Source organism: Macrobrachium nipponense, chromosome 1 (assembly GCF_015104395.2).
Source record: "Macrobrachium nipponense isolate FS-2020 chromosome 1, ASM1510439v2, whole genome shotgun sequence".
Lineage (NCBI taxonomy): Eukaryota > Metazoa > Arthropoda > Malacostraca > Decapoda > Palaemonidae > Macrobrachium > Macrobrachium nipponense.
Genome location: NC_087200.1, coordinates 145,423,227 through 145,447,046, shown reverse-complemented (window position 1 = coordinate 145,447,046; position 23,820 = coordinate 145,423,227). Strand labels below are relative to the sequence as shown.

Genomic DNA, 23,820 nt, shown 5'->3' with positions numbered 1-23,820 from the left:
TCCAGTCTTTTGTAGACGGCTAGAACTAATGCCTCGGATGGCTCAGCGAGAGCAGGCAATGATGTCATAACGGGGAGAGGTGACGTCACAGCTGGGGGATGAATGTCCACCGCATCTGACATCATAGGCTGAGAGGACGCTGGGAGTGACATCACGGCACCTCTAAGATCGAAGCTGGTCGATGGCCTCAGCAGTGGAGTGATAAGATGCGACCCAGGGAGTGTCGATGATGATGATGGGGCTCTACAAGGTGGCAGCATGCGACATCCAACATAGAGGAGTCCAGGGGGAGGTGGGACTGCTATAAGGGCCGGGGGGCTACACTCCTCCAAGAAATGCGACAGCAGTCCATCCAAGGAAGGTGAACCCCATAGCTCCAGCAACGCCCACACAGCCACCATCTTGGATGACTCTGAATCTGAAAACAAGGCATTAGATGGTGTAGCCTCCTCCCTCTCGGTTATAAACTGAGAACCCGAGGAAGAGGGGGCTACATTACACAGAACATTATCCTGTGGAACTCCTGATATTTCCATCAACGAATCAATGGAAGAAAAGGAAGGAGACAGGAGCACATTCACACTAGCCACAGGGAGAGCGATCGCTGGAGAGGGAGAAGCTGAATCATCCATCCAAGGAGAAGAAAAACCCTCCCAAGAAGGAAGAGTCAAAATTACAATGTTCCCGCCTCTTATAAAACACTCCACTGCGACTTAGGCCAGGCACGACATTCCTGACAAGGATTAGTTATCGTAGTTAGCACGACACCTACTATCCATGAATGCCTGGGCACATGCGTTGACGAGGCCGTGGAGACTTGGTAGAATCCATATCCAGAAATACTCACACAAGCACTCTCTAAAAGAAAATAAAAACGAGTGCAAATCAGCTGGCTTGGAAGGAGAGCAAAGCGATAGCGCTTTACTCTCCAAGGTGGTTAAGAAAAGACTAAAGACATCACAAGGTAGTGCGCGGTCTCTGACCAGCTATCACCTTGTACGCTCAGGAGTTGCCAGATCTCACAGATTCCTTGCTTACAATCTTTGAAAATATCCTATTGTTAAGACTGAAGGTTTGTTCCGCATATGAACAATTTACGATTGTCTTGTAAAAGAGGCCCCACAAGACATTGTAAATACTTATTTTCACTTCTCGTGGAAGGTAGGGAAAATTTTTGAGAATTTTTTCTTTCACCTTGTGCATTTGTATATCTTCCTCTTTTCATTGATGTGTTTTTTCTCTTTTCATTGATGTATTTTTTCGTAAACTTTGCGAACTCAAAGTTTGCTGGCATGGGCTGCTGCATATCGATATATTACCCTGGTTCCTAAGTGTTAAAACCAGTTTACAGCACCTAAAACTGGGTACAGCACAGTAAAACCGCTAACATCACTGTAAAATCAGGTTAACGGCACTGTGAGCCAAACACCATAAAGTCGGAACACCGCAGCCCGAGACTGCCGTAACCCTGGGGACTGCCTGTATTCATTCAGTTTATGTTTGAAAATTTCAAGTTATGTTTTTATAATGTCACATTGAAAATTTTAAATTTATGTTGTACAGAAACAAAATTTTGTTTTATACTTAGAGCACTCAGAGTGTCTTTCTAATCAGAGCTCTTTATAGAAATGTAGCACTCTGTGGTGCTTCTTAAATTAATGTGTGATTGAAATATGCAGAGTTATTTTTTAGTATTTAGGAAAAAAAATTTTATTTCATCCTGATGAACAGAACAGATTTCTAAAATATTTAGAGGTAGCTTCATGAAAAGTGATAGTTACATAAAAGATAGTTATTTTCCTGTTAATTTTCACTAAAAGTCAAATATAATTCACTTTTCTGCAGGGCAGCAATTAAGAATATGCTGTCCAATATACTTTCTTCATGATTGCTGCAGACTCAGTTGGGAGTATTGTCTTTTCAGTCATAAAAGATGTGCCAATTGAATATTCAAGACTAAAGGTAGTGGTCTGGTAAAATTGCTGAACAATAATAAGAGAAAGATGAAAAGGTGAGACAACATACAAGAGTTATGCAATGATAAACGTATATGTTATAGTACAGGTGAAAACTACCTATCTTTCAAACTTCAAAAATTAATTCACTGAAGAAGGCAACCTGTAGCAAATTAGACCTGGCTGTCATTATATGTATACTATCCAAAAAAGTAGGAAAGGGAAAAAGACTGCAAGTGTCTTGACTATCCATCACTAGAGAAAGGTAGTGTTTTCACTACCACAAAAACTTCTTTCTGGGCTCAGCTCGTGTCGGCCTATGAAAGGATCCTTAATATCATTCTTTCTAGGCAAAATTAATCTAAAATTACCAGAGAAAAACAAAATTAAGAAAATGTCAGTAAAACTGACTCGCTCACTCTATAAAAGAAGTGTCGGTATGAGAATAGGGGCGAGTGGGATCACTACCACGAGACATTCACCATTTAGACCTTCCAATCAAAATCCCCACTAGAGAGAGCTGATACTAACGGGTGATGCGGCCGCTACTACTACTACTAGGGACGCCACGGACAGCAGCGCCCCTAGCGGTCATCCTTAATTATTAGCAGTACGCGTTGTACGCATTTTTTCACGTGTGCTGTTTATCTTTGGATTTACCTCCTTTTCTATCATGGAACGTGCTGCCATCGCATCGGCTAAGTTAAGTGCCTCATAAGTAGTATTTACCAATATTTTAGTCTTCCAGGGACCAGTATTTTTCCTTCTAATAGGTCATATACGGTTTCCGGTCGACTCGTGGCGGCGCCATGCTGCCTCATGTTAAGAATTCCCGGGTCTTCCATACTGGGACTTCTTGTACTTACGGGCTTACTATATCACGTTCATCGTTTTTTACATCGCCCTTTTAGCTAGGTTAGCCCGTTTACCAATTCTCTTAGTTTGGTATTTAGGGCTATTCTGTGTTTCTGGCCCAGCATCCCGGCTCTTGCTCTTCATCGGCTATCGCTGGCTCCGAGTAGTCTTCTGTTCCTCGGAACAGTTTGCCTCCTCCTGGGCTTCTTTTTCTTTTACTAAAAGTGTCTTTTCCACCTTTTACGATGTAATTTTAGTTCTATTTAGGGTGTTAGGCTAGCCTAGGTGCATGTCCCATGTATTGGTACAGCCTGGTTCACGTGGCACTCCACAGTTGTGTTGCTATCGCGGCTTAGGCACTTGCGGTCACGTGTTCCATCGCACCTTACCCTTCCCCTTCCCTCCCTACCAGGTATAGGGAGGGGTCTGGGGGACCCCTTGGTTGCCATGACAACCTCAGTAGCCTTCCTCCCTCCTTCTCTGAGGAGGCCAGGGGTTCTTCCCAGCTGGGGTATAGGGCGACCACTTGTTTCGGGTACCGGGTCACCGAGCAGGTAGTTGTTGGGACGGGGAGGAGTAGGCCACCCCCCCCTCTCTCTCTCTCCCGCCGTGTTACGCCGGGGACCCCCCCCCCCCCCCCCCATTGCTCAGTCCCACCTTTCCCTACTATAACGAACGGAGCCTTCCGCCGCAGCCGGGGCACCTTTGGTTATAGTTCGTCTGGCTCCGCCAGCGGGCGGGGTGGTCACTACTAGTGGTCTATTGCTTGCCTACTATATCCTTCCCTTTTTTCCCGCTACCGGAGGAGAGCTTGCTTCTTACCCGGGCACTCTTCTAGTAGACGGGGGAAAAGTCTGATATTTATTTCGTTATTTTAAGGATAGGTACCCTAATTTTACGATGAAATTTTAGTATTATATAACTGTGTGTATACCATCTCCGTCGTTTTCCGTGGTGGTTTCATCATCTCACCACCACACCTGGTTGGATTCTTTCTCTTGTCTCCGGCGTAGCCTTGGACAAACTCCAACCATCTTGTTACCACACGTATTATGGCGGGCTGTGGTTTAATCTAACTTTCTCGCTCCGGCATGCAGCGGAGCAATTGTTAGGCTGTAAGTGTTCTCCTGATGCTTATGTATCTTTCCACTTACAGGCTACCAACTGTCAGGTCCTAGGGTGCAATGCGACTCTGTACGACCCTGCGCCCACGATGAGTGCAGGTCTCACGCCGCGTGTGCCACGACTCACAACGCCATGGATCGTCTTGTCACCCGGAAGCCTGCGCCATCTGTTACGACCTTGTCAGTCAGCTGGTGGGGGGGGGTTAAGTCGATTTTAGACTTCTTTTATCTATTACTAACAACCACTTAGTCATAAGCTTGTTAAACCCCGTCCCCGCCACTAGAAGCTTCATTTCGCCTTCTCTTTCAGGCTGCCGGTGTGAGGGAAGTCGCCCTAGCAACCCTGAAGGCTTGGGTGGGCGGCTTCGGGAAGAACGCCGCCAAGGGCCAGCCATACACTTGGATAAGAAGCTGGCCGTTTCAGATCTTCCCCGGCGGCAAGTCAACAGGATACGTTGACCCTATCTCTGCAGCCCCTCTCATCGCCTCCATCCAGCAAGAGGTGCAGCAGTCGTTCGGGGAGGCCGTGGCCACGCACGGAATACGCGTTCCCAGACGTCGCAACCTTGGACCTAAATATTGAGCCTATGGCGTAGGTGCAGAGGATTTGTTGGTTGAGGTAGGTGTGTCGGGCGCCCAAGGTCTTTCCTTGGGCGCTCCTGGATCTTCTCCTGTCCCTTCTTCTACTGCTTCTTTCCAAGGCTTTTCGGGATCTGAGATCCCTGCCCGCTCTCCTGCTCTCTCTGTACCCCCAAAGGTGAAGGGACAGAGAGAACAGAAGACCCTCCATAAGACGACTTCTAAAAAGTCGTCGTCGTCTTCTTCAGCTAAGAAGTCTTCGACTTCCTATGCTGACGCGGTGAAGGCTAAGCCGAGCTCTTCATACTCCAAGAGCTCTAGAAGCAAGGCTTCTAAGGAGAAGGCTCGCGCTCCTGCTGAGCCATGCCTTCTCCGGCCTCCACCGCATCCACTCCGGCAACGCCGGTGGAGTAGCGGGACCGAGCACCTTGATCCCACTGCCTTCTCAGCAGTGGTGATGCAATAGGTAGGAGAGATGGTAGGCTCACAGGTCTCCGCCCTCGGAACCAAGTTCGAACAGATGTTCGCACACTGTCGAGCACTCTGAGTCAGTCGGGGGGCCAGTCCATCCAAGATCTCTCTAACAGAGTTAGAGAGATGAGGACCGAGTAGCTGGGCTTGCTCAGGCTCCTCATCCAGTCTCCCCAGTACAGGTGCTGGTATTCTCCAGCTACCTCCTTATGAGTTGCTACCAGCCTTCTGCATGGATAACCCATGGAGAGTGGCCGCCTTATGCTCCATTCAAGGATGGTATGATCTCTGTCCCGGAGTGTGGAACTCGAAGGATTGAGGACTTCGAGTTTTATCCTCCGATTGACGCAGCCTTTCATTGGATATGCTAGGCTGACCGTGGTGCCCTCACTAGGGAGGACAAGATCTCCAGAGAGAACGTGCTTTATAGTAGAGAGCACGCTCAGCGGGAATGGGTTCACTGCCTTGAAGGACTGGGAGTGTACCAACACTAAGCTCCAGGCTTTCAAGAGTCCTTTTACTATTTTTGCGACGGAGGAGGAGGCTCTCTTCCGGTTTCGCTACCAAAATAGTGGAAGCGACTCTTCAGGCAGTCCTCAAGGATGAGCCCATGCCACAGCTGAGGGAAGCGGATTCTAGCTTCTCCGCTCTTTCCAGCCTTCGGAGAATTGTGGGAGAACTTGCCTGCCACTTTCATGCTTGGTAAGCTCAAACCGGACTGTGCAATGGACCAGTTTGGCGAAAACTTCCAAGGCTGCCTGATACCTTGATCCAGGCAGAGTTCGACGCTCGAACTAGGTTTGGTAGATCCCTCAATTCTCTAATTATCACTGAGATGGCTGCTCTATCGTATGGCACAGAACTCTTTTAAGATTCTGGCCAGTCTCAGCTTCAAACGGTTCGACGGATGCTTTCGACTTCTTCCAAGCTAGGAGGAACTGCCGAAAGCCACGTTCTGCAGGAATGCACTATTAGGCACGAACCTAATAGACTCCTGGCTTCCAGCATGTGGGGGCGGACCTCTTCCCAGAGTCCGCTGTGAATGAAGTGCACCATGAGGCTGCTAGGCTCAACCAGAGCCTTAGAGCTAGTGGGGGTGGGGATCTCCTCTAAGAGGAAACAAGAATCCGCCCCCGCTGCTGGTAAGAAACTAAAGAAGTCTGGTAAAAGGTTCCAGCCTTACCAAAAACATCAGCAGCAACAGCAATTCGTTCAGGCCGTCCCAGTTACCCAACAGGGACAACCTTCACCTCAAAACAGACCCAACCCATCCTCCTGTTGTCTCCTCAGTCGCAACCCTCGACCTCCTACGCACTCTCGCCGGCCTTCAACCCTATGTATGAAGGTCAGGCTTACCCTCCCTTTAATAGGCAGTCGAGAGGTAGCAGAGCGAGAGGCCACTTTCGCCAGCATGGCCACAGGAAAGAGCGACAAGGGGTAGGCAGTTCAGAGGAGGGCGTGGAGGTCAACCCGCCCAACAACAGTGAGGCTCCCCAGGTAGGAGGGAGGCTGTTCCTCTTCCGTCACAGGTGGGGTTCAGCAATTGGGCACAGAGCATAGTGTCCAAGGGATTGGGTTGGAGTTGGATCAAAGATCCCCTCCAATCAAATAATTTTATCAGGAACCTTCAAAGGAATTGACAGATTATGCGAGCGAACTCCTTCAGAAGGAGCTATGCGAGAGTCAAGCATCTAAATTTCAAGGTCGCTTATTCAGCTTGCCAAAGAAAGGCTCAACAAAAGAAGGGTAATCTTAGACTTGTCAAGGCTAAACTCTTTCATTCGTTGCGACAAGTTCAAAATGCTTACCATCTCGCAGGTAAGGACCTTACTTCCTCGTGGAGCCGTCACATGCTCCACGATCTTACAGACGCATACTATCATATCCCTATAGCCAGGCACTTCCGCCCATTCCTAGGATTCAGACTAGGAAATCAGACATTCTCATTCAAAGTGATGCCCTTCGGTCTGAATGTAGCCCCCAGGGTATTCACGAAAATAGCAGAAGTGGTGGTGCAACAATTGAGAACTCAGGGGATAATGGTAGCAGCATACCTCGACGATTGGTTGATCTGGGCACCAACAGTCGAGGAATGTCTCAAAGCCACGAAAAAGGTAGTTCAATTTCTGGAACATCTGGGGTTCCAGATAAACAAAACGAAATCCAGACTTACTCCAGAGTCTCGCTTTCAGTGGCTAGGAATCCAATGGGATTTGTCTTCCCACAATCTGTCAATTCCAGTGGTCAAACGGAAAGAAATAGCCAAGTCTGTGAAACAATTTCTCAAAGTTGCAAACAAACATCAAGGAGAAGCCAGGAAAGAATCCTAGGTTCTCTTCAGGTTTGCCTCAAGTGACAGACATCCTCCTGAAAGCAAGGCTGAAAGATATAAACCGAGTTTGGCGATCGAGAGCAAACACCAAATCTCAAGACAAGTTGTCAGTAATTCCACAGATCCTTCACAATCAACTCCGTCCATGGACAAAAGTGAAGAACCTGGCCAAACTAGTACCCCTTCAATATCCCCTTCCAGTGTTAACCATTCACACGGATGCCTCCCTGTCCGGGTGATATTCTCAATTCAAACAAGTTCAGGGACTTGGTCAGTTCAGTTCCGCCAGCTCCACATAAACGTTTTGGAAGCAATGGCAGTATTCTTACCCTGAAGAGACTTCTTCCCCCGAAAAAGTCTCATCTAAGACTAGTTTTTGGACAGTGCAGTGGTAGTTCATTGCATCAACAGGGGAGGTCCAAATCCAAACACATGTGAACCATGTCATGATAGCCATCTTTGCACTAGCAGACAAACACAAATGGCATCTGTCCGCCACTCACCTGGCGGGGGTAAGAAATGTGAATAGCAGACGCTTTGTCCCGGTCGGTCCCTCTGGAATCAGAATGGTCCCTGGACGGCAGGTCATTCCAGTGGATATGCCGGAGAGTCCCAGGTCTCCAAGTAGATCTCTTCGTTTCACAAGCAAAACCACAAGCTCCCTTGCTATGGCCCCCAATCCATGGCCCTCTGGCTTATGCCACGGACGCCCTGTCGTTAGATTGGAATCAGTGGAGAAAAAATTTATGTTTTTTCCTCCAGTGAATCTTCTCTTGAAAGTCTTGAGCAAGCTGAGGACTTTCAAGGGACTAGTAGCTCTGATTGCTCCAGACTGGCCCAAGAGCAACTGGTATCCTCTGCTTCTGGAATTGGGTCTCCGACCTCAACGATTCCCAATCCCAAGCTGTCACAATCAGTACAAATGAAGGACTGTGTTCGCTTCCTCAGGAATTCTTCAGACCCTAACTTTATGGACTTCATGAAGTTTGCGGCTAAAAAAGATGCTAACATTGATCCACAAAACATCCTCTTCCTAGAATCAGATAAGAGAGAGTCAACTATTTGACAATATGACTCAGCTGTTAAAAAATTAGCATCCTTCCTGAAAGAATCAAACACTACAACCATGACAGTTAACTTAGCTATATCCTTTTTCAGATCCTTGTTTGAAAAAGTTTTAGCAGCTAGCACTATTACTACTCATAAATCGGCTTTGAAGAAGATCTTCCAGTTGGGTTTCCAGATAGATCTGACTGAATCTTACTTTACGTCTATCCCTAAAGCCTGTGCTAGACTTAGACCTTCTCAAAGGCCTACTGCAGTCTCATGGTTCTTAAATGATGTCCTCAAACTAGCATCAGATACTGACAACTCGTCTTGTACATTCATAATGCTTCTTAGAAAGACGTTATTCTTATTAAGCCTAGCTTCAGGAGCTAGAATTTCAGAACTGTCGGCTCTATCCAGAGATGCGGGTCATGTGGAATTCCCCCCCCCCCCTTCAGGAGAAGTTCTGCTTGCTCCGGATCGTAGTTTTTTGGCTAAAAATGAGGATCCTCTTGCAAGGTGGGCTCCTTGGAAAGTCATCCCACTTCTGCAAGATCCTTCTCTCTGCCCAGTATCAACTTTAAGAGCCTTTCTATCTCGCACATCCTCAAGATCCTCAGGTTCTCTCTTCATGAGAGAAAAAGGTGGTACTTTATCAGTAAAAGGAATTAGACACAGATCCTTTACTTCATTAAACAAGCCAATCCTGATTCATTTCCAAAAGCACACTGACATCAGGGGAGTAGCCACCTCAATTAACTATTTTCAACATATGAACTTCGAGGATCTTAAAAAGTATACTGGATGGAAATCTCCGACAGTCTTTAAACGTCACTATCTAAAGTCCTTGGAATCTTTAAAATTTTCTGCAGTAGCAGCGGGAAACATTGTTTCTCCTGATACTGTATAGTAGTCATAGTATAGATCCAGGTCTCCTTTCTACCTACCTCGTCCAACATGCCTCACCCTATCGCCATGCTACTCGGATACTCTAGCCTTAGCCGCTGAGATCATATTGGTGGATTGTCCCTTATTTTTTTACTAGGACATCCACACTATGTACTTATAATGTACTTCAGTGTACCTACCCTTATTTTTATGCTAGGGTAGGACACAATGTGTTTGTATATTATGTAAATACCTTATTTAAGTGAATCTATTTTGTTAAATTGCATTGCATTATTGTATATTACTATGTTTAATATAAGTTAATTTTAAGTACTTTATATTATTGGCTTTCTTTTTATGTCATTGTTTAGAATAAGTTAGCTTTAAGTACTTAGTTTATATTCTGTAATATACCTGATTCACTTATATTATATCCCTCTTTTTTACAACTGATTTTCATTTGTCCTTTTTCCCATCTTGTCTGTTTCTCTGGTACGCTTTCATAGGCCGACACGAGCTGAGCCCAGAAAAAGGATTTTGACGTAGGAAAAATCTATTTCTGGGTGATTGGCTCGTGTCGCCCTATGAAACCCACCCTGTATTTGTTTTGCCCTCCCTGCAGGACAAGATGTTCATAGATTAAGGATGACCGCTAGGGGCGCTGCTGTCCGTGGCGTCCCCTAGTAGTAGTAGTAGCAGCCGCATCACCCGTTAGTATCAGCTCTCTCTAGTGGGGATTTGATTGGAAGGTCTAAATGGTGAATGTCTCGTGGTAGTGATCCCACTCGCCCCTATTCTCATACCGACACTTCTTTTATAGAGTGAGCGAGTCAGTTTTACTGACATTTTTCTTAATTTTGTTTTTTCTCTGTAATTTTAGATTAATTTTACCTAGAAAGAATGATATTAAGGATCCTTTCATAGGGCGACACGAGCCAATCACCCAGAAATAGATTTTTCCTACGTCAAAATCCTTTAATTACCCTTCTCAGTGAATCTTTGACCAAGCAGGAAAAATAAAAAGCTCATGGTAGGGTTGAGCTACAGAAATCTGGACTTTAAAATAATAATACAAAGGGGCTGACACTACTGCTGTGGCTGTGAAGGGTAATGCAGGAGACTCGGTGAAATTCTCCTCTCTAAGACAAAACCAAATGCCAGTATCTCAAATGGAATTCATTTAAAGACAAGAGGCATGAGGCTGACCACATCACAGGATTCTACAAGACAATAGGTTTCATTTAATTTGGGCCTGGTAGACCTCTGTGATGTAAACCAAGGTAGTCTTCAGCCCACATATCTGGCTAAAAGGCTTGACCAGATACTAAAACCTTGTTTCAGGTAAATACAGAACAGAATGTGTGATCACCCTTTTGGATATTGAATCTGTGTACCAATGCACAAGCACATAAACTTATAGGAGTCAATTTAGGGTTTATCATGACAACTCTACCCCCAGACTTGATGTACTTGAAGATGCCCTTATGTCTATCTGGGTGATATATACTAAAAAGGTCTTCATCATCCATAGGCCCACGAATACTCCCAAAAGATGGTGATGCTGTGGATTCCCCACTTGTATTTTTTATTTAGTGTCTTTTATACAGGTATTTTATACAGGAACCTTTCAAAAACCAATCTGCTTCCACAGACCTGTTTCAGCCACCTGTCTTAGGTATGTTGACGATACCTTTGTCAGAAAATGTAGCATTCTCCACTAATAAGTCCTCCCTTCCCTAACATCCTAATCTTACAGACCAGTAGCATCATCTGGATGGAAGTATACAATATAGAGATGAAGCTGACTGTCACAGTGCATACATTTGACAAACTATTACCAATTGCTCTTTGTGGCATGTTGCCCATAAGGAATTGGACAGGGTTGCTGAAGTGCATGTCAGTAATGGATACATTTATAGAACTCTGATATGGTCCCAGTCATTTTTTTTATGAAGCACATTTAAACTCGATAAACACTGATAAGAAGAATGTCTCTTGCACACCATTGTAACAGGGTAAGCCAAACATTTTACCCCCAACCAGACCATCATAAGTTCAGGAAGACTTAAACATTCTAATGTATAATAATCCAGCCATGTTCTGAAGAAAAAGAATGTGGTCTCTTGATTTCAGTGCCCTGTCAATGGATGCCCTGGCTGATACATTGGTATGACAGTGATGCAGTTTTCCAAAAGGTTGTCATACCAGATTCAAAAGTGTATCATCAGAAAGTACTATAATGAAAAACACAAGATGACATCCAACCTTGCAGTGCCATATTGGGTAGTTAAAATCACTTGTAGTGCCCCAAATGAATGCTTTTTGTGCATCTTTGAGGTGCTACATATTTTTAATGAAATTGAAGCCCTACCACTATTTCACACAGATGTTCATCCTTCCTTCCACCATTAGAAAACCACCTATACAGACTACAACATCAACCAGCAATATCACCATGCCTTCTCAATACTCTACAAGATGGTCCATAATGTTGCAACAGCAGCAATTGTTGCATCTAGTGACTAGATCAGTGACTAGATCATGGTAGCAACCCATCAACCTGTTGTGCGCCTATATTTTTTATTACGAATTGTATATTTTGTACATTTATAAGATAAGAACTTCCTCAAGAATGACTTTGTAGTCAAATATTAGACATCTCTTTGTTAATTGTTACCCCCTCAGAAAAGGCTACTATTTGGCAAGTAGAAAAAGTTAATTATAAGAAATATGTGGATGATGCAGTTATCACATTTAATAATCCTCAAGGGGCACTCACTGTTGTTACTGTTTTTTTAAAAAAAGTGCAGCAAAATCCTTTATATACATTTCTAGACCCTTACAGGGAGATGGTAAGGCCCTAAAGGGAACTGATGGAAATGAAAAGGCAAAAAATAATGTGCAGGGGGAAGGCACATTTCAGTGAAAGCGGGATGTCAATTTGTATCTTGAAAAATTAATATATTTGACAGTAGATAAAAGATATTGCAAGTTATTTTGTTACTGTATGTACATAATAGATTTTAAACTTGGCAGTAACTGGTGTTGCTTTTACCACTAGGAACTGGAGGTATTGTTCTCTTAATGTAGTGAGTGTTTACTCAGTATTTGGATAAATTCTGTTAATAATCAGTGTCATAAAATAATAGTTTCCTTTGTCAATTAGATTAAGCTATGATTCAGTACTTCAATTGTGGGTACCTGTTTATTCGTGTAAATGCTTAAATATTTTTTATATCCTAAATCAAATGTTTTCCCCTTAGGTTGAAAGTCTAAAAGGAAGTGGAAATATAAATTTTGAAGATATAAAGCTTGGTAATGATAGGCCAAATGAATGGCGAGATAATGAGGGAAACGAATCTGTGAGTTCAAGTGACGAAGAAATCTATGATGATCCATAACTGTGAGTTCATGAAATTTGTTCAGTTTATTGGTACTATTATTAAGGATGATAAGTCTTATCTCTGTTGGTTGGAAAAATTATTTTGAAATAAATTGTGTATTCTTTATGATTAAGTTAAAACTAGATAAATTTTCACAGAACCCTCATATGTACAGCTTCCCTCCCACTTCTAGAATAAAATATGAAGACAAATGAGTTTAGGAAGCTGCCCTTCTAAGGGCTCAGTAAACATTTTTCACCAGTTTTGTGAGTCTTTATATATATATATACAATCTTTGGACTTGTATAATGTGTAAGGTTATTGTGTACTATGGTTCTTTCTGGGCTCAACCTGTTTTGCCCAGTGAAATGTTCCTTATAGCACTCATTTCTAGGTATAAATAAATGCTAAATATACCAGAGAAAAAAGCCATATGGAATGCCAGAGTTACTACCTCCGGCTCGCTCACCCTCATAGGATGTCGGTATAGCACAGGAGCGAGTGGAAACCACTATCACAAATGCTTTGCCAATTAGATGTCTCCTCTCTCAAAATCCCCCTCTAGAGAGGTGCCGTTACAATGTCTACCTTCCGCTCGCTACTACTACCTCTGCCAAGAGCCTTCATTCCTGAACTAGCACTCGTAGTGTATACACGCACCGTTTCCACTGTTTCTAGGAAGTGTTTTTGCGGAGCATCATGTCTACCCTACGACAAGAAACTTTTTCATCTAAGTTGAGTATTCCATTTATTGATTTTGAGCACGATGGGCCAACGATGCATCCAATATTTTGCTTTTTTTTTTTTAAGACACTTGTTCATGGGAGCCAGGCATGACGCCTCTTCCGAGTCAGCCATTTTGGATGCATGATTGGCAGAATGCGTTGTTATATCAGAATTTTATTACGCTGTGTAATTTATGTTCACCATTTAGCATTTCACAGTATAAGCTACTGTTGTCGTATAATTTTACCATCTCGCTCCTGACGAGTACTGAAAGCCTTGTTTATTACGGTTTGATCCTTACGTTATTAGCCTATTATAGGTCCTTTTTCGTCATCATCAGTCACTCAGGAGCGAGTTGGTTCCCTTACGTGCATACGGTGAAATGCTTCATACTACGTTATGTGCGAGTATTGTGGTTGAGGCATCCTAGGCTAGCCTAGCGGTACGCCAGCTTAGTTTTAAGAGGTGAAGATTCCTCATTCATTCGCGGTGCTCATGCATGTATGTTTCTAGTTTAGTTAATTTTTTATTATAATCTTGTATTGCTATATTTGATGAGGTTGGGAGTTTTTCACGATGAACCTACCCTAGCCTATCCGACCAGACCTAGGCTAGGTTTTGGAGGGTAGGCTAGGCAGGTTGAGTATGTCCCACCACCCTTAGTGGCTCCTAGTACCACCAACCCGACCAGGCAGATATGTTTGCTTGGAGGGTGGCCCAGGACTAGAGAGTTCCTCTCTTGTTACGTATGTAGGGGCTAGGCCTATCTTATCTGACCAGATCGATAGATTCGATTTTGGAGGGTTGAGTTAGGTTCTAGGTGTCCTCTTCGTGACGTCCTTATAGGAGCCATCTTAGCCTACCTGACCAGATCTGAGATCCAATTTCGGAGGGTTAGGCTGGGATCTTAGTTGGGTGCGGTTTTCTCCCCCCTTTTTCGTCAGTACTTCCAATAATTCCTCATCAATTATTTTATGAATTAATTTTGTTGAGTGTAGCCTGGCCCATTGCCCCCTTTACGGTGTCAGTTGGCCTACCGTCTTCTGCCCCTTTAGTAGTAGGCTAGTTAATGGCTTCTCGAGAAGTGGTAATCACTGATCGGTTGCTGTGTCCAGGCGATCACGAGTCTTCCCCTCTCATCCAGACACCCCCACCCTCCCCGACTTGTTCCGGCGCTGCTTTGTTAGCTCGCTGTCCAAGTAATCCTACCGATGAACGACAGCTAGAGCGTCGAGCACGGTTCTAGGGATTAGTCGGAGGAGATTGGGGGATTAGTAGATTATGTAATCTCTGTTGGTATGTCTCCGGGCCTGTGTTTATTCCGGCGAGGTGTGGTCTACCATCACATCCGCCAGGAGGCTATACGCCGGAGTTTACGTACCGCTGTTCCGCCGCTCTGTTTTCCGTACTTCTCTAGTGTTATCGCTGCTTTCCCACTCCAGTGGGGGCAGAACTAGGCTTAGAGATGCGTTTCTAATTGACTTGGAGCTGCTACTCTTCTCCGGTGCGATCAGATTCAGATTTAGGTTTTGCTATTTTCCCTGTTCTTCTCGTATCAGGCCAACTCCGCTGGTTACAGCTATTGTGATAATGAGATTATGGATTCCAGAGCAGGAGGAGACATTCAGAGCTTAATGTTGAGAAAATTTATTATGTAGCCTCTGTTGGTATGTCTTCGGGCCTGTGTTTATTCCGGCGAAGTGTGGTCTACCATCACATATGCCAGGATATATACAACGGAGTTCTACGTACCGTTGTTCCCGCCGCTCTGTTTTCCGTATTCTATGTTATCGCTGCTGCCCACTCCGGTGGGGGCGGAACTAGGCTTAGAGAATGCGCTTCCAATTGATTGGGAATTGCTACTCTTCTCTGGTGTGATCAGACTCAGGCTTAGGTTTTGCCTTGTTTCCCTGTTCTGCTCGTATCAGGCCAACTCCGCCGGTTATAGCTTTGGCGATACCCAGAGTATGGATTCCGGAGCAGGCGGAGACATCCAGAGCTTTAATAGTAAGAAGTAAGTTGAAGATTATAGTTAATGTTACCTTTAGCTAGTTAAGAAACTAGTTTAAGTGTACACATACTGCCGTAAATAACTCCGGCGGCATTAATTGACGATACAGTAGGGCCTCGTTAATCACGGGGGATAGGGCCCAGAACCCCCCGTGATAAGTAAATACCTGTGTTATCCTGGTACCCCCCCTGAAAATTGCTTTAAACCGCCTACTTTAATAATTAACCCACCCAAGACCACTATTTCAATGTTTATAACTGCCTACTTTAGTTCAAGCACCAAATATTTCTTCAACTATCGCCTTAAACTAAATTCAAGACAGTTTCAAAGTTTTCTTTCCTATCTTCAATTTCCCCTGCATCAGATCAGCAAACAAAATTATAATTACCTAACAATTCCTTTTTATTTTCATGATTTGGCTGCTGCACCAAACTAAAAGTACATAGTATATCTATTTCGTGAATGAACATATTTATGATAAAAAAACATGATTTACTGTAATGATTACAGCACCCAACTATAATATTAATGTATAAACAGCAAAATACAGCAATACAAATCTAGTTTTGTCTTTTGTTTACATTTAGAATCGGCTGATGGACGTTTATTACCGAAAGAATTATTTTGGAAAACAATTGTTGCTACAAGAAATGAATTTATTAATGGAATTATTATTATTATTAACTTTGTACATAATAGTTTATGATATTATGATACAGCAATTCATATTTCATTGAGAAAGAGAGAGAGAGAGAGAGAGAGAGAGAGAGAGAGAGAGAAGAGAGAGCAGCTTGTGACGAGAGTAACTTGAATAGCTTGAGATAGCAGCTTAGGACGAGAATAGCTTGAGAGAGCAGCTTGGGACTAGACCATGACTATCTTAGCTCGAGAATAACAATGAAATTTGTATTTTAAATATTTTATGATGATAAGAAATGAAACATGGATAGTGATAAGATATTCTCTTGTATACTGTTATAATATGTGATAATCATTGAGTCGACTATAAAAATTGTATTGAAGCACAGTTTCGTAAATCACAGAAAGAATAAAAATATGGCAACACATATTTCTATTCTTTCGGGGACCATCTTGTTCTTTTATTACGATAATAATAGATCAGTATTATAGTTTTTTTTTCTGTAAGTGATGAGAGAGAGAGAGAGAGATTTTGCTATTTACTTTCATAGTATTTGAAAATTTGTGAATGAGTTTTATTCTAAAAATGCATTTAGACATGAAAAGAAGAAAACAGTAATTAGCGAATCTTGCCCTATGATAAAATTCGTGATTTCGTTAATTTTTCGGAATGTACGTAGCATTTGGGCTTCACAAAAAAAGTAAGTAAAGTGATTTATGACAGAGTTTAGAGGATACTTACGTAAAAATACATCGGTACTTTGTAGAACGGTGACGTCACGGTGGTCATATGTATTTTTTTCGTGAATGAATATACATTTATGATAAAAAATAGTTACTGTACTGCTTAGAGTACCATACTGTAACATTAATGTAATCACATCAAAATAAAGTAATCATTGTTCATTGTATACTGTAAACATTTAAAGTGTATTTTTGTCTTTTGAAAAATGGATTCCCCAAGGAATTATTCCTTGAAGAGGCTTTTTATTATGAAGATATGCCAATAATATATAAGATTTGCGTTTTATTATGAATATATGATAATAATATATAAGGTAAAAATGGTTTTATTACGTTTACGCTTCGTCGCCGATTGCAAACAACATACGATAATCTATGACAATTATCGTTTGTATGACTGCAGTGTTCAGAGAAGTTGATTACGTTATACCAAAACAATAATGAAGTTCGAATTGAAAATTTATGTTTTCCTAAATTTTATTACTACTGTAATTAAACTACTACTATTAACATTTCTAAAATGTTAAGAATGACAAAGGTGCTGTGAAGTGTAACTCAATGTTTACTCAATGTTTACATTTCTGCTGGCCGCTCAACTACAAGTTGATGTCAATGACGTGGAATTATTCCATGAATAGGCTATATATTATGAAGATATGCCAATAATATATAAGGTGAGAATGGTTTTATTACCTTTATTGTCAGTTAATATCATAATGTGAATCTGTTCATGCATTTGTTGGTTATCGGAACTGGACGAGGCTTAGCCTACCACCGACAAGCCCGCGATGCTGTGATTCATACCAGCGATATATAGACTAAGTGGTCCAAGGAAAAATCCGTGATTGCTGATCCGTGACTAAGCGAGGCCCCACTGTACTCATGTATCTTTCCAACTTACAGATGGTTCGCTGCCAGGAGGCGGGGTGTCCGGCCGTTCTTCAGAAGATGTATGGACATGAGGTCTGCCGGTCTCATGCCAGCTGCTCCATCCAACTGGAGGGACCCTTGGTCTGGCACCCAGAAGCCTGCGAGGTGTGTTACGGCCTTGTTAGGAACGTGACGAATGAGTCGGTAGGTAGCATCCTCGCCTCATTGTTACTCTTGAATTCTATGTTACATATATCGATTGGGCATAAGTCAAATAGATAAACGAGGAAAAGTCCCCGACACTAGGGAACCTGATTTGATTATCTCTTACAGGTTGATCCGACGCTCAAGGCCTGGGTAGGGGGGTTTGGGAGGAACGTTGTATCTGGCCACCCCTACGTGCTGTTGGAGATGTGTTTTCTCCTCTACCCAAACACTAAGGTTTCGGCAGCAGTAGCGGCGGAAGTGGCGGCTCCCATTATAGAGTGGATCCGCCAAGAGACCCAAGCCCCTCCGGAGGACCAAGAGGGCTTGTGTGAGGAAATGAGGGAGTAGGTGGCGGCCATCAGCCTGCATAGAGAGCCCATGACCATTGAGGACCAGGAGGAAGGTAGGGAGGTAGGTGAGGCAGGTAATCGTGGGGCTAATGTACTCTCCTTCAGCCCAACTCCTTCTTCTTCTTCTTCTTCTTTTCAGGGCTTCTCTGGGAAGTCCACGACCTTTTGGGGGATAGGTCAAGCTCAGTAATCCCCAAGGTGAAAACCTTAAAGACGAAGTCCCTGCCGAAGGCGGTTAGACCAGCCAAGCCTTCTCCGGCAGGCTCCGCCAGGTCATCATTGGCCCCCAAGCCTTCGACTTCCTCGGCCAAAGCTACTCCCCCACCCAAAGGGTCGAGAGCTAAGACTTCTAAAGCCAGACCAACGGAGTCCGGCTTCGACCAGGAGGCTTTCGCCACTCTTTTCATGAAGAAGATGAGTGAAGTAGTGGACTCGAGACTTCAATCGATGTCCACTCAACTCGCCTCGGATCTAGAGACATCCGGACAGTCCATCCTGTCTCTGGCCCAAAGATTACAGACCCAGGAGGAATTGGTGGCCGGATTTATCCAGTTCGGAAGCACACCGTAGTCCTTTGCCAGGCGCATCCAAGCTCCCACCATTTGAGAATAGCAACCCATGGGAGTTGGTTCTGCATGCTCCCTTTTCAGAGAGCAGACATACAATTGAGGGTTGCGGAACCCGGCCCGTGGAAGACTATGAGTTCTTCCCGCCGGGCCTACAATTCCCCTTCCCGGGCTACGTTAGGCTAGCCGAGGAAGTGTTGGTCAGGGTAGACACGGTCCCGAAAGAGACAGTGATCTACCCTAGAGATCAGGCTCAGTCGGCATGGGTCCGCACCCTTATGGAATGGGAGTGCGTCAACACCAAGTTGACGCCTCACAAAGGTTGCTATACCATGTTCGTAGCGCCGGATAACATCCCGACACCTTGCACATCGAAGATTGCAGAATTAACACTGCAGGCCGGAATGGAGGATAAATCCATGCCTCAGCTAAAAAGAGACGGAGGCTACCTCTTTGCTCTTTCCCGGAGATCTGGAGTGTTTGGTTTGGCGCTCCAGCAACGTTCACAGTGGGCAAACTCAACCCGGGAGTGTGCGTCCACACAATTCAGTGAACGTTTGCCTAGAATTCCAGACACCATGGTAAAGGCAGAATTCGAAGCAAGATGTAGGCTGAGCAGGTCAATTAACTCAGTCACCACTGTAGAGTTGACAGCTTCTGTCTTTGCAAAGGAGCCTCTATTCTGGGTCCTGACGAAGTCGCTGCTGCAGGCTTATCAATCAGACCTGTATGATTTCATAGTGGCTAGATGAGCCTGCAGGAAGCATTTCTTTGCTAATGCCTCCATCAGGCATGAGCCTAACAAGCTCATAAAGGCATCGATCTGGGAGACCAACCTCTTTGCTGAGGACGTGGTTAACAGCATCCTCAGCGAGGCGGCTAGGGCTAACCAGAACCTTCGTGAGGCCTAGGAAGTATCAGTCTTTCCAGACCTCTCAGCCTCAAGCAGTGGTACAGGCAGTTCCTGTCTCCCAAATAAGTAAGCCTTCAACATCTCTTCGACATCTAAGGCACAACCACAACAGCAGTTTGTTCTGCTGCAGAGTCAACCGACTCAACAGCCCTCGAGTTCGGCTGTCCTTGTGACTTCCCCAGCCTTCAACGCCTCCTTTGAAACACAAGGGGCGTTTTGAGGCTATAGTAGGCATGCAAGGGGTAGCAGAGCAAGAGGTGCTTACCAACAGAGAGCTGGCTCTAGAGTTCTCTCAAGAGGCAGAGGCTTCAGAGGAGGCAGAGGAAGTAAGACCTCAACCAGTCAATGAGTCTCTCCAGGTAGGCGGGAGACTGTACCTCTCCCGGGACCATTGGACTTTCAGTACGTGGCCCCACAGTAATGTATCGAAAGGTCTGGGGTGGAGATGGATAAAAGGGCCTCCTCCACCAGTCAGTTTCCATCAAATTCCAACGACTGACCTTCTAGACTATGCCAAATACCTTCTTCAAAAGAAGAATAAAGAAAGTCAGTCACCTGAAATTTCAAGGACCTTTGTTCAGTGTACCAAAGAAGGACTCGTACAAACGAAGAGTGATTCAATGCAACAAGTTACGCATGCTAACCGTCTCGCAGGTGCGGACCTTACTTCCCCGTGGGGTCGTCACCACCTCTATCGATCTTACAGATGCTTACTATCATGTACCGATAGCAAGAAACTTCTCTCCATACCTAGGCTTCAAACTAGGAAAACAAGCTTACTTGTTCAGAGTCATGCCATTCGGGCTCAACATAGCGCCCAGAATATTCACCAAACTAGGAGAGACAGTAGTGCAGGAACTAAGAGCTCAGGGGGTGATGTTAGTAGCTTACCTAGACGACTGGCTCATTTGGGCAACCAACGACGAGGAATGTCGCAAGGCAACAGCCAAAGTTATAAAATTCCTAGACTACCTGGGATTCCAGATAAACAAGGAAAAGTCCCGCCTCATTCCGGCGTCTTGCTTTCAATGGTTGGGAATTCAATGGGACCTAACCACACACAAACTATCTCTTCCGCTGAAGAAGTGCAGAGAGATAGCGAAAGCTACGAGACAATTCCTCAAGAACAAACGGGCTTCTCATCGTACCCAAGAGAGAATCTTAGGTTCACTTCAGTTTGCTTCAACAACAGATGTTCTGTTGAAAGCCAGACTGAAGGATATCAATCGGGTATGGCGGAAAAGAGCCAACAACAAGTTCAGAGACAAAATCTCCTTGATTCCGCCAATACTAAGGAAAGGACTCTGCCCATGGACGGAAGTCAGGAGTCTTTCCAAATCAGTGCCACTACAATTTCCCCCACCGTCTCTGATAGTCCACACGGACGCCTCTCTGTGCGGATGGGGGGGCTACTCTCAGTACAAGAAGGTTCAAGGAACATGGTCGACAACATTCCGCCAGTTCCACATCAACGTACTAGAGACAATGGCCATATTTCTGACCCTAAAATGACTAGCTCTGGCCAGGAACATTCATATCAGACTAGTCTCGGATAGCGCAGTGATAGTTTATTGCATAAATAGAGTAGGCTCCAAGTTGAGCCAAATAAATCAAGTGATGATTGCAATCTTTTCATTAGCAATGAAACATCATTGGCACCTGTCAGCCACTCACCTGGCTGGAGTACGGAATGTCATCGCGGACTCACTGTCTAGGACAACTCTGCTGGAGTCAGAGTGGTCCTTGGACACAAAGTCATTCAGTTGGATTTGCTAACAAATCCCTGGCCTTCAGGTAGACCTGTTCACCACGGAGTCCAATCACAAACTTCCTTGTTATGTGGCTCCCAATCTGGATCCTCTGGCTCACGCCACAGATGCGATGTCCATAGACTGGAACAATTGGCAGAAGATTTACCTATTTCCGCCAATAAACCTCTTGCTGAAAGTTCTACACAAACTCAGATCTTTCAGAGGACAGATAGCATTGGTAGCGCCCAACTGGCCGAAGAGCAATTGGTTTCCTCTTCTACTAGAGTTGAAACTCCGTCCCAGACAGATTCCCAACCCAAAACTGACTCAAATAGTACAAACTCAGACTGTGTCAGCATCCTCAAGAATTCTTAATGCCCTAACTTTATGGACTTCATGAAGTTCGCGGCACAGAAGGATGCTAGATGGACTTCATGAAGTTTGCGGCACAGAAGGATGTTAGTATTGGCCAACTAAACATCCTGTTTGTGGAGTCAGACAAAAGAGAATCAACACTCAGGCAGTATGATTCGGCAGTAAGGAAGCTAGCCATCTTTATAAAAGAATCAGGTGTCCAAAAGATGACTACAAATCTGACAATTTCATTTTTTAGAACTGTTTGAAAAAGGCCTAGCTGCTAGTACATTTACTACGACTAAATCTGCCATAAGGAAGATATTTCAGTTTGGCTTTAATATGGATTTAACGGATTCGTACTTCTCGTCTATCCCTAGAGCATGTGCTCGTCTGAGACCGGTAGACCGCCCGCACACGGTCTCCTGGTTTTTAAATGACATACTCAGGTTGGCTTCAGATACTGATAACGAATCATGCTCATATATAACCCTTCTCAGGAAAACATTATTTTTAATGAGTCTGTCCTCAGGCGCCAGAATATCTGAACTGTCGGCTCTCTAGAGAACCAAATCATATTGATATCCTCCCATCAGGAGAAGTTCTGCTCTCTCCAGATCGGAAATTCTTAGCAAAGAATGAAGACCCACAAAACAGGTGGTCTCCATGGAAGATTGTCACTCTTCCACAGGACCCATCATTATGTCCTATTATTACATTAAAATCTTATCTAGGCAGAACTTCTAAAAAGTCTTCAGGTCCTCTTTTCATTAGGGAGAATGGTGGAACCATTTCCTTGAAGGCCATCAGACAACTAATTCTTTATTTTATTAAACAAGCCAATCCGGATTCAGTCCCTCATGTCCATGATATCTGGGCAGTGGCTACCTCAGTTAATTATTTTCATCATATGAACTTCGAGGATCTTAAAAAATATACGGGTGGAAATCCCTGACAGTATTTAAATGCCACTATCTGAAAACTCTAGAGGCCCTTAAATATTCGGCAGTGGCTGCAGGGAACATTGCCTCCCCTGATACGGCCTAGTTATGTAATTCTAAATCTGTATTTTATTATTTTGCTATTAATTATCTTTTGGTACTCACTCTCACCTACCTGCCTCACTTGTAATCCCTGCCTTTCTGCCTTTTGTTCCGGACTGTTTTGCCTCATCAACCCACTCCTGTACATGTACATAGTTCATTAATATGTTTGTTTTTTGTGTTCATTTGTTTTTATGTTCATTACCTGTTGCATTTTCCTGGTGATAGTATGGATTTGGTCATATTAGGTGCTATTTACCTATTGTAATTTGTTATCCTTATCTTGGTTATGAAAACAATAATTTTAAGGAATTTTTATTTTTTCCTTTCATATAAGTTTTTGTTTACATTTTATTTCCAAGCTTGTATGGCCAATTCTCTGTTACTATTTCACTGGGCGACACAGGTTGAGCCCAGAAAAGGGATTTTGACAAAGGGAAAAATCTATTTCCGGGGAAAGACCTGTGTCGCCCAGTAAACCCATCCCTCTCTTTTCCTTTCCCCCACCCTTTAGCTGGACCAAGCTTGGGTGCGTATTTCAGGAATGAGGGCTCTTGGCAGAGGTAGTAGTAGCGAGCGGAAGGTAGACGTTGTAACGGCACCTCTCTAGAGGGGGATTTTGAGACAGGGGAGATATAATTGGCAAAGCATCTGTGACAGTGGTTTCCACTCGCTCCTGTGCTATACCGACACCCTATGAGGGTGAGCGAGCCGGAGGTAGTAACTCTGGCATTCCATATGGCTTTTTTCTCTGGTATATTTAGCATTTATTTATACCTAGAAATGAGTGCTATAAGGAACATTTCACTGGGCAACACAGGTCTTCCCCCAGAAATAGATTTTTCCCTTTGTCAAAATCCCTTTTATAGCATGTTAGTTTTGCTTATTTACTAATCATATTTGAATATGGTTTTATGTTATATATGATAAGAACTGAAGCCTTGCTTCTTTTTCTTGAGTAATCCAAATTTATTAACAGTTGGTAGACTGGGGATTTGGTATCCATTAGGGG

The 23,820-nt window shown here is 43.9% G+C and overlaps 1 protein-coding gene across 1 annotated transcript in view; it reads left to right on the top strand.

Moving 5' to 3' along the window:
• The window catches only part of LOC135219718 (cytochrome b-245 chaperone 1-like), a 291,532-nt gene that overhangs the window by 231,479 nt on the left and 36,233 nt on the right, over window positions 1–23,820 (top strand). Inside the window, exon 8 of the mRNA XM_064256716.1 lies at window positions 12,515–12,654. Coding sequence (XP_064112786.1) covers window positions 12,515–12,652 — 138 coding nt within the window. The 3' untranslated portion in view covers window positions 12,653–12,654. The remainder of the gene's footprint in view (window positions 1–12,514; window positions 12,655–23,820) is intronic.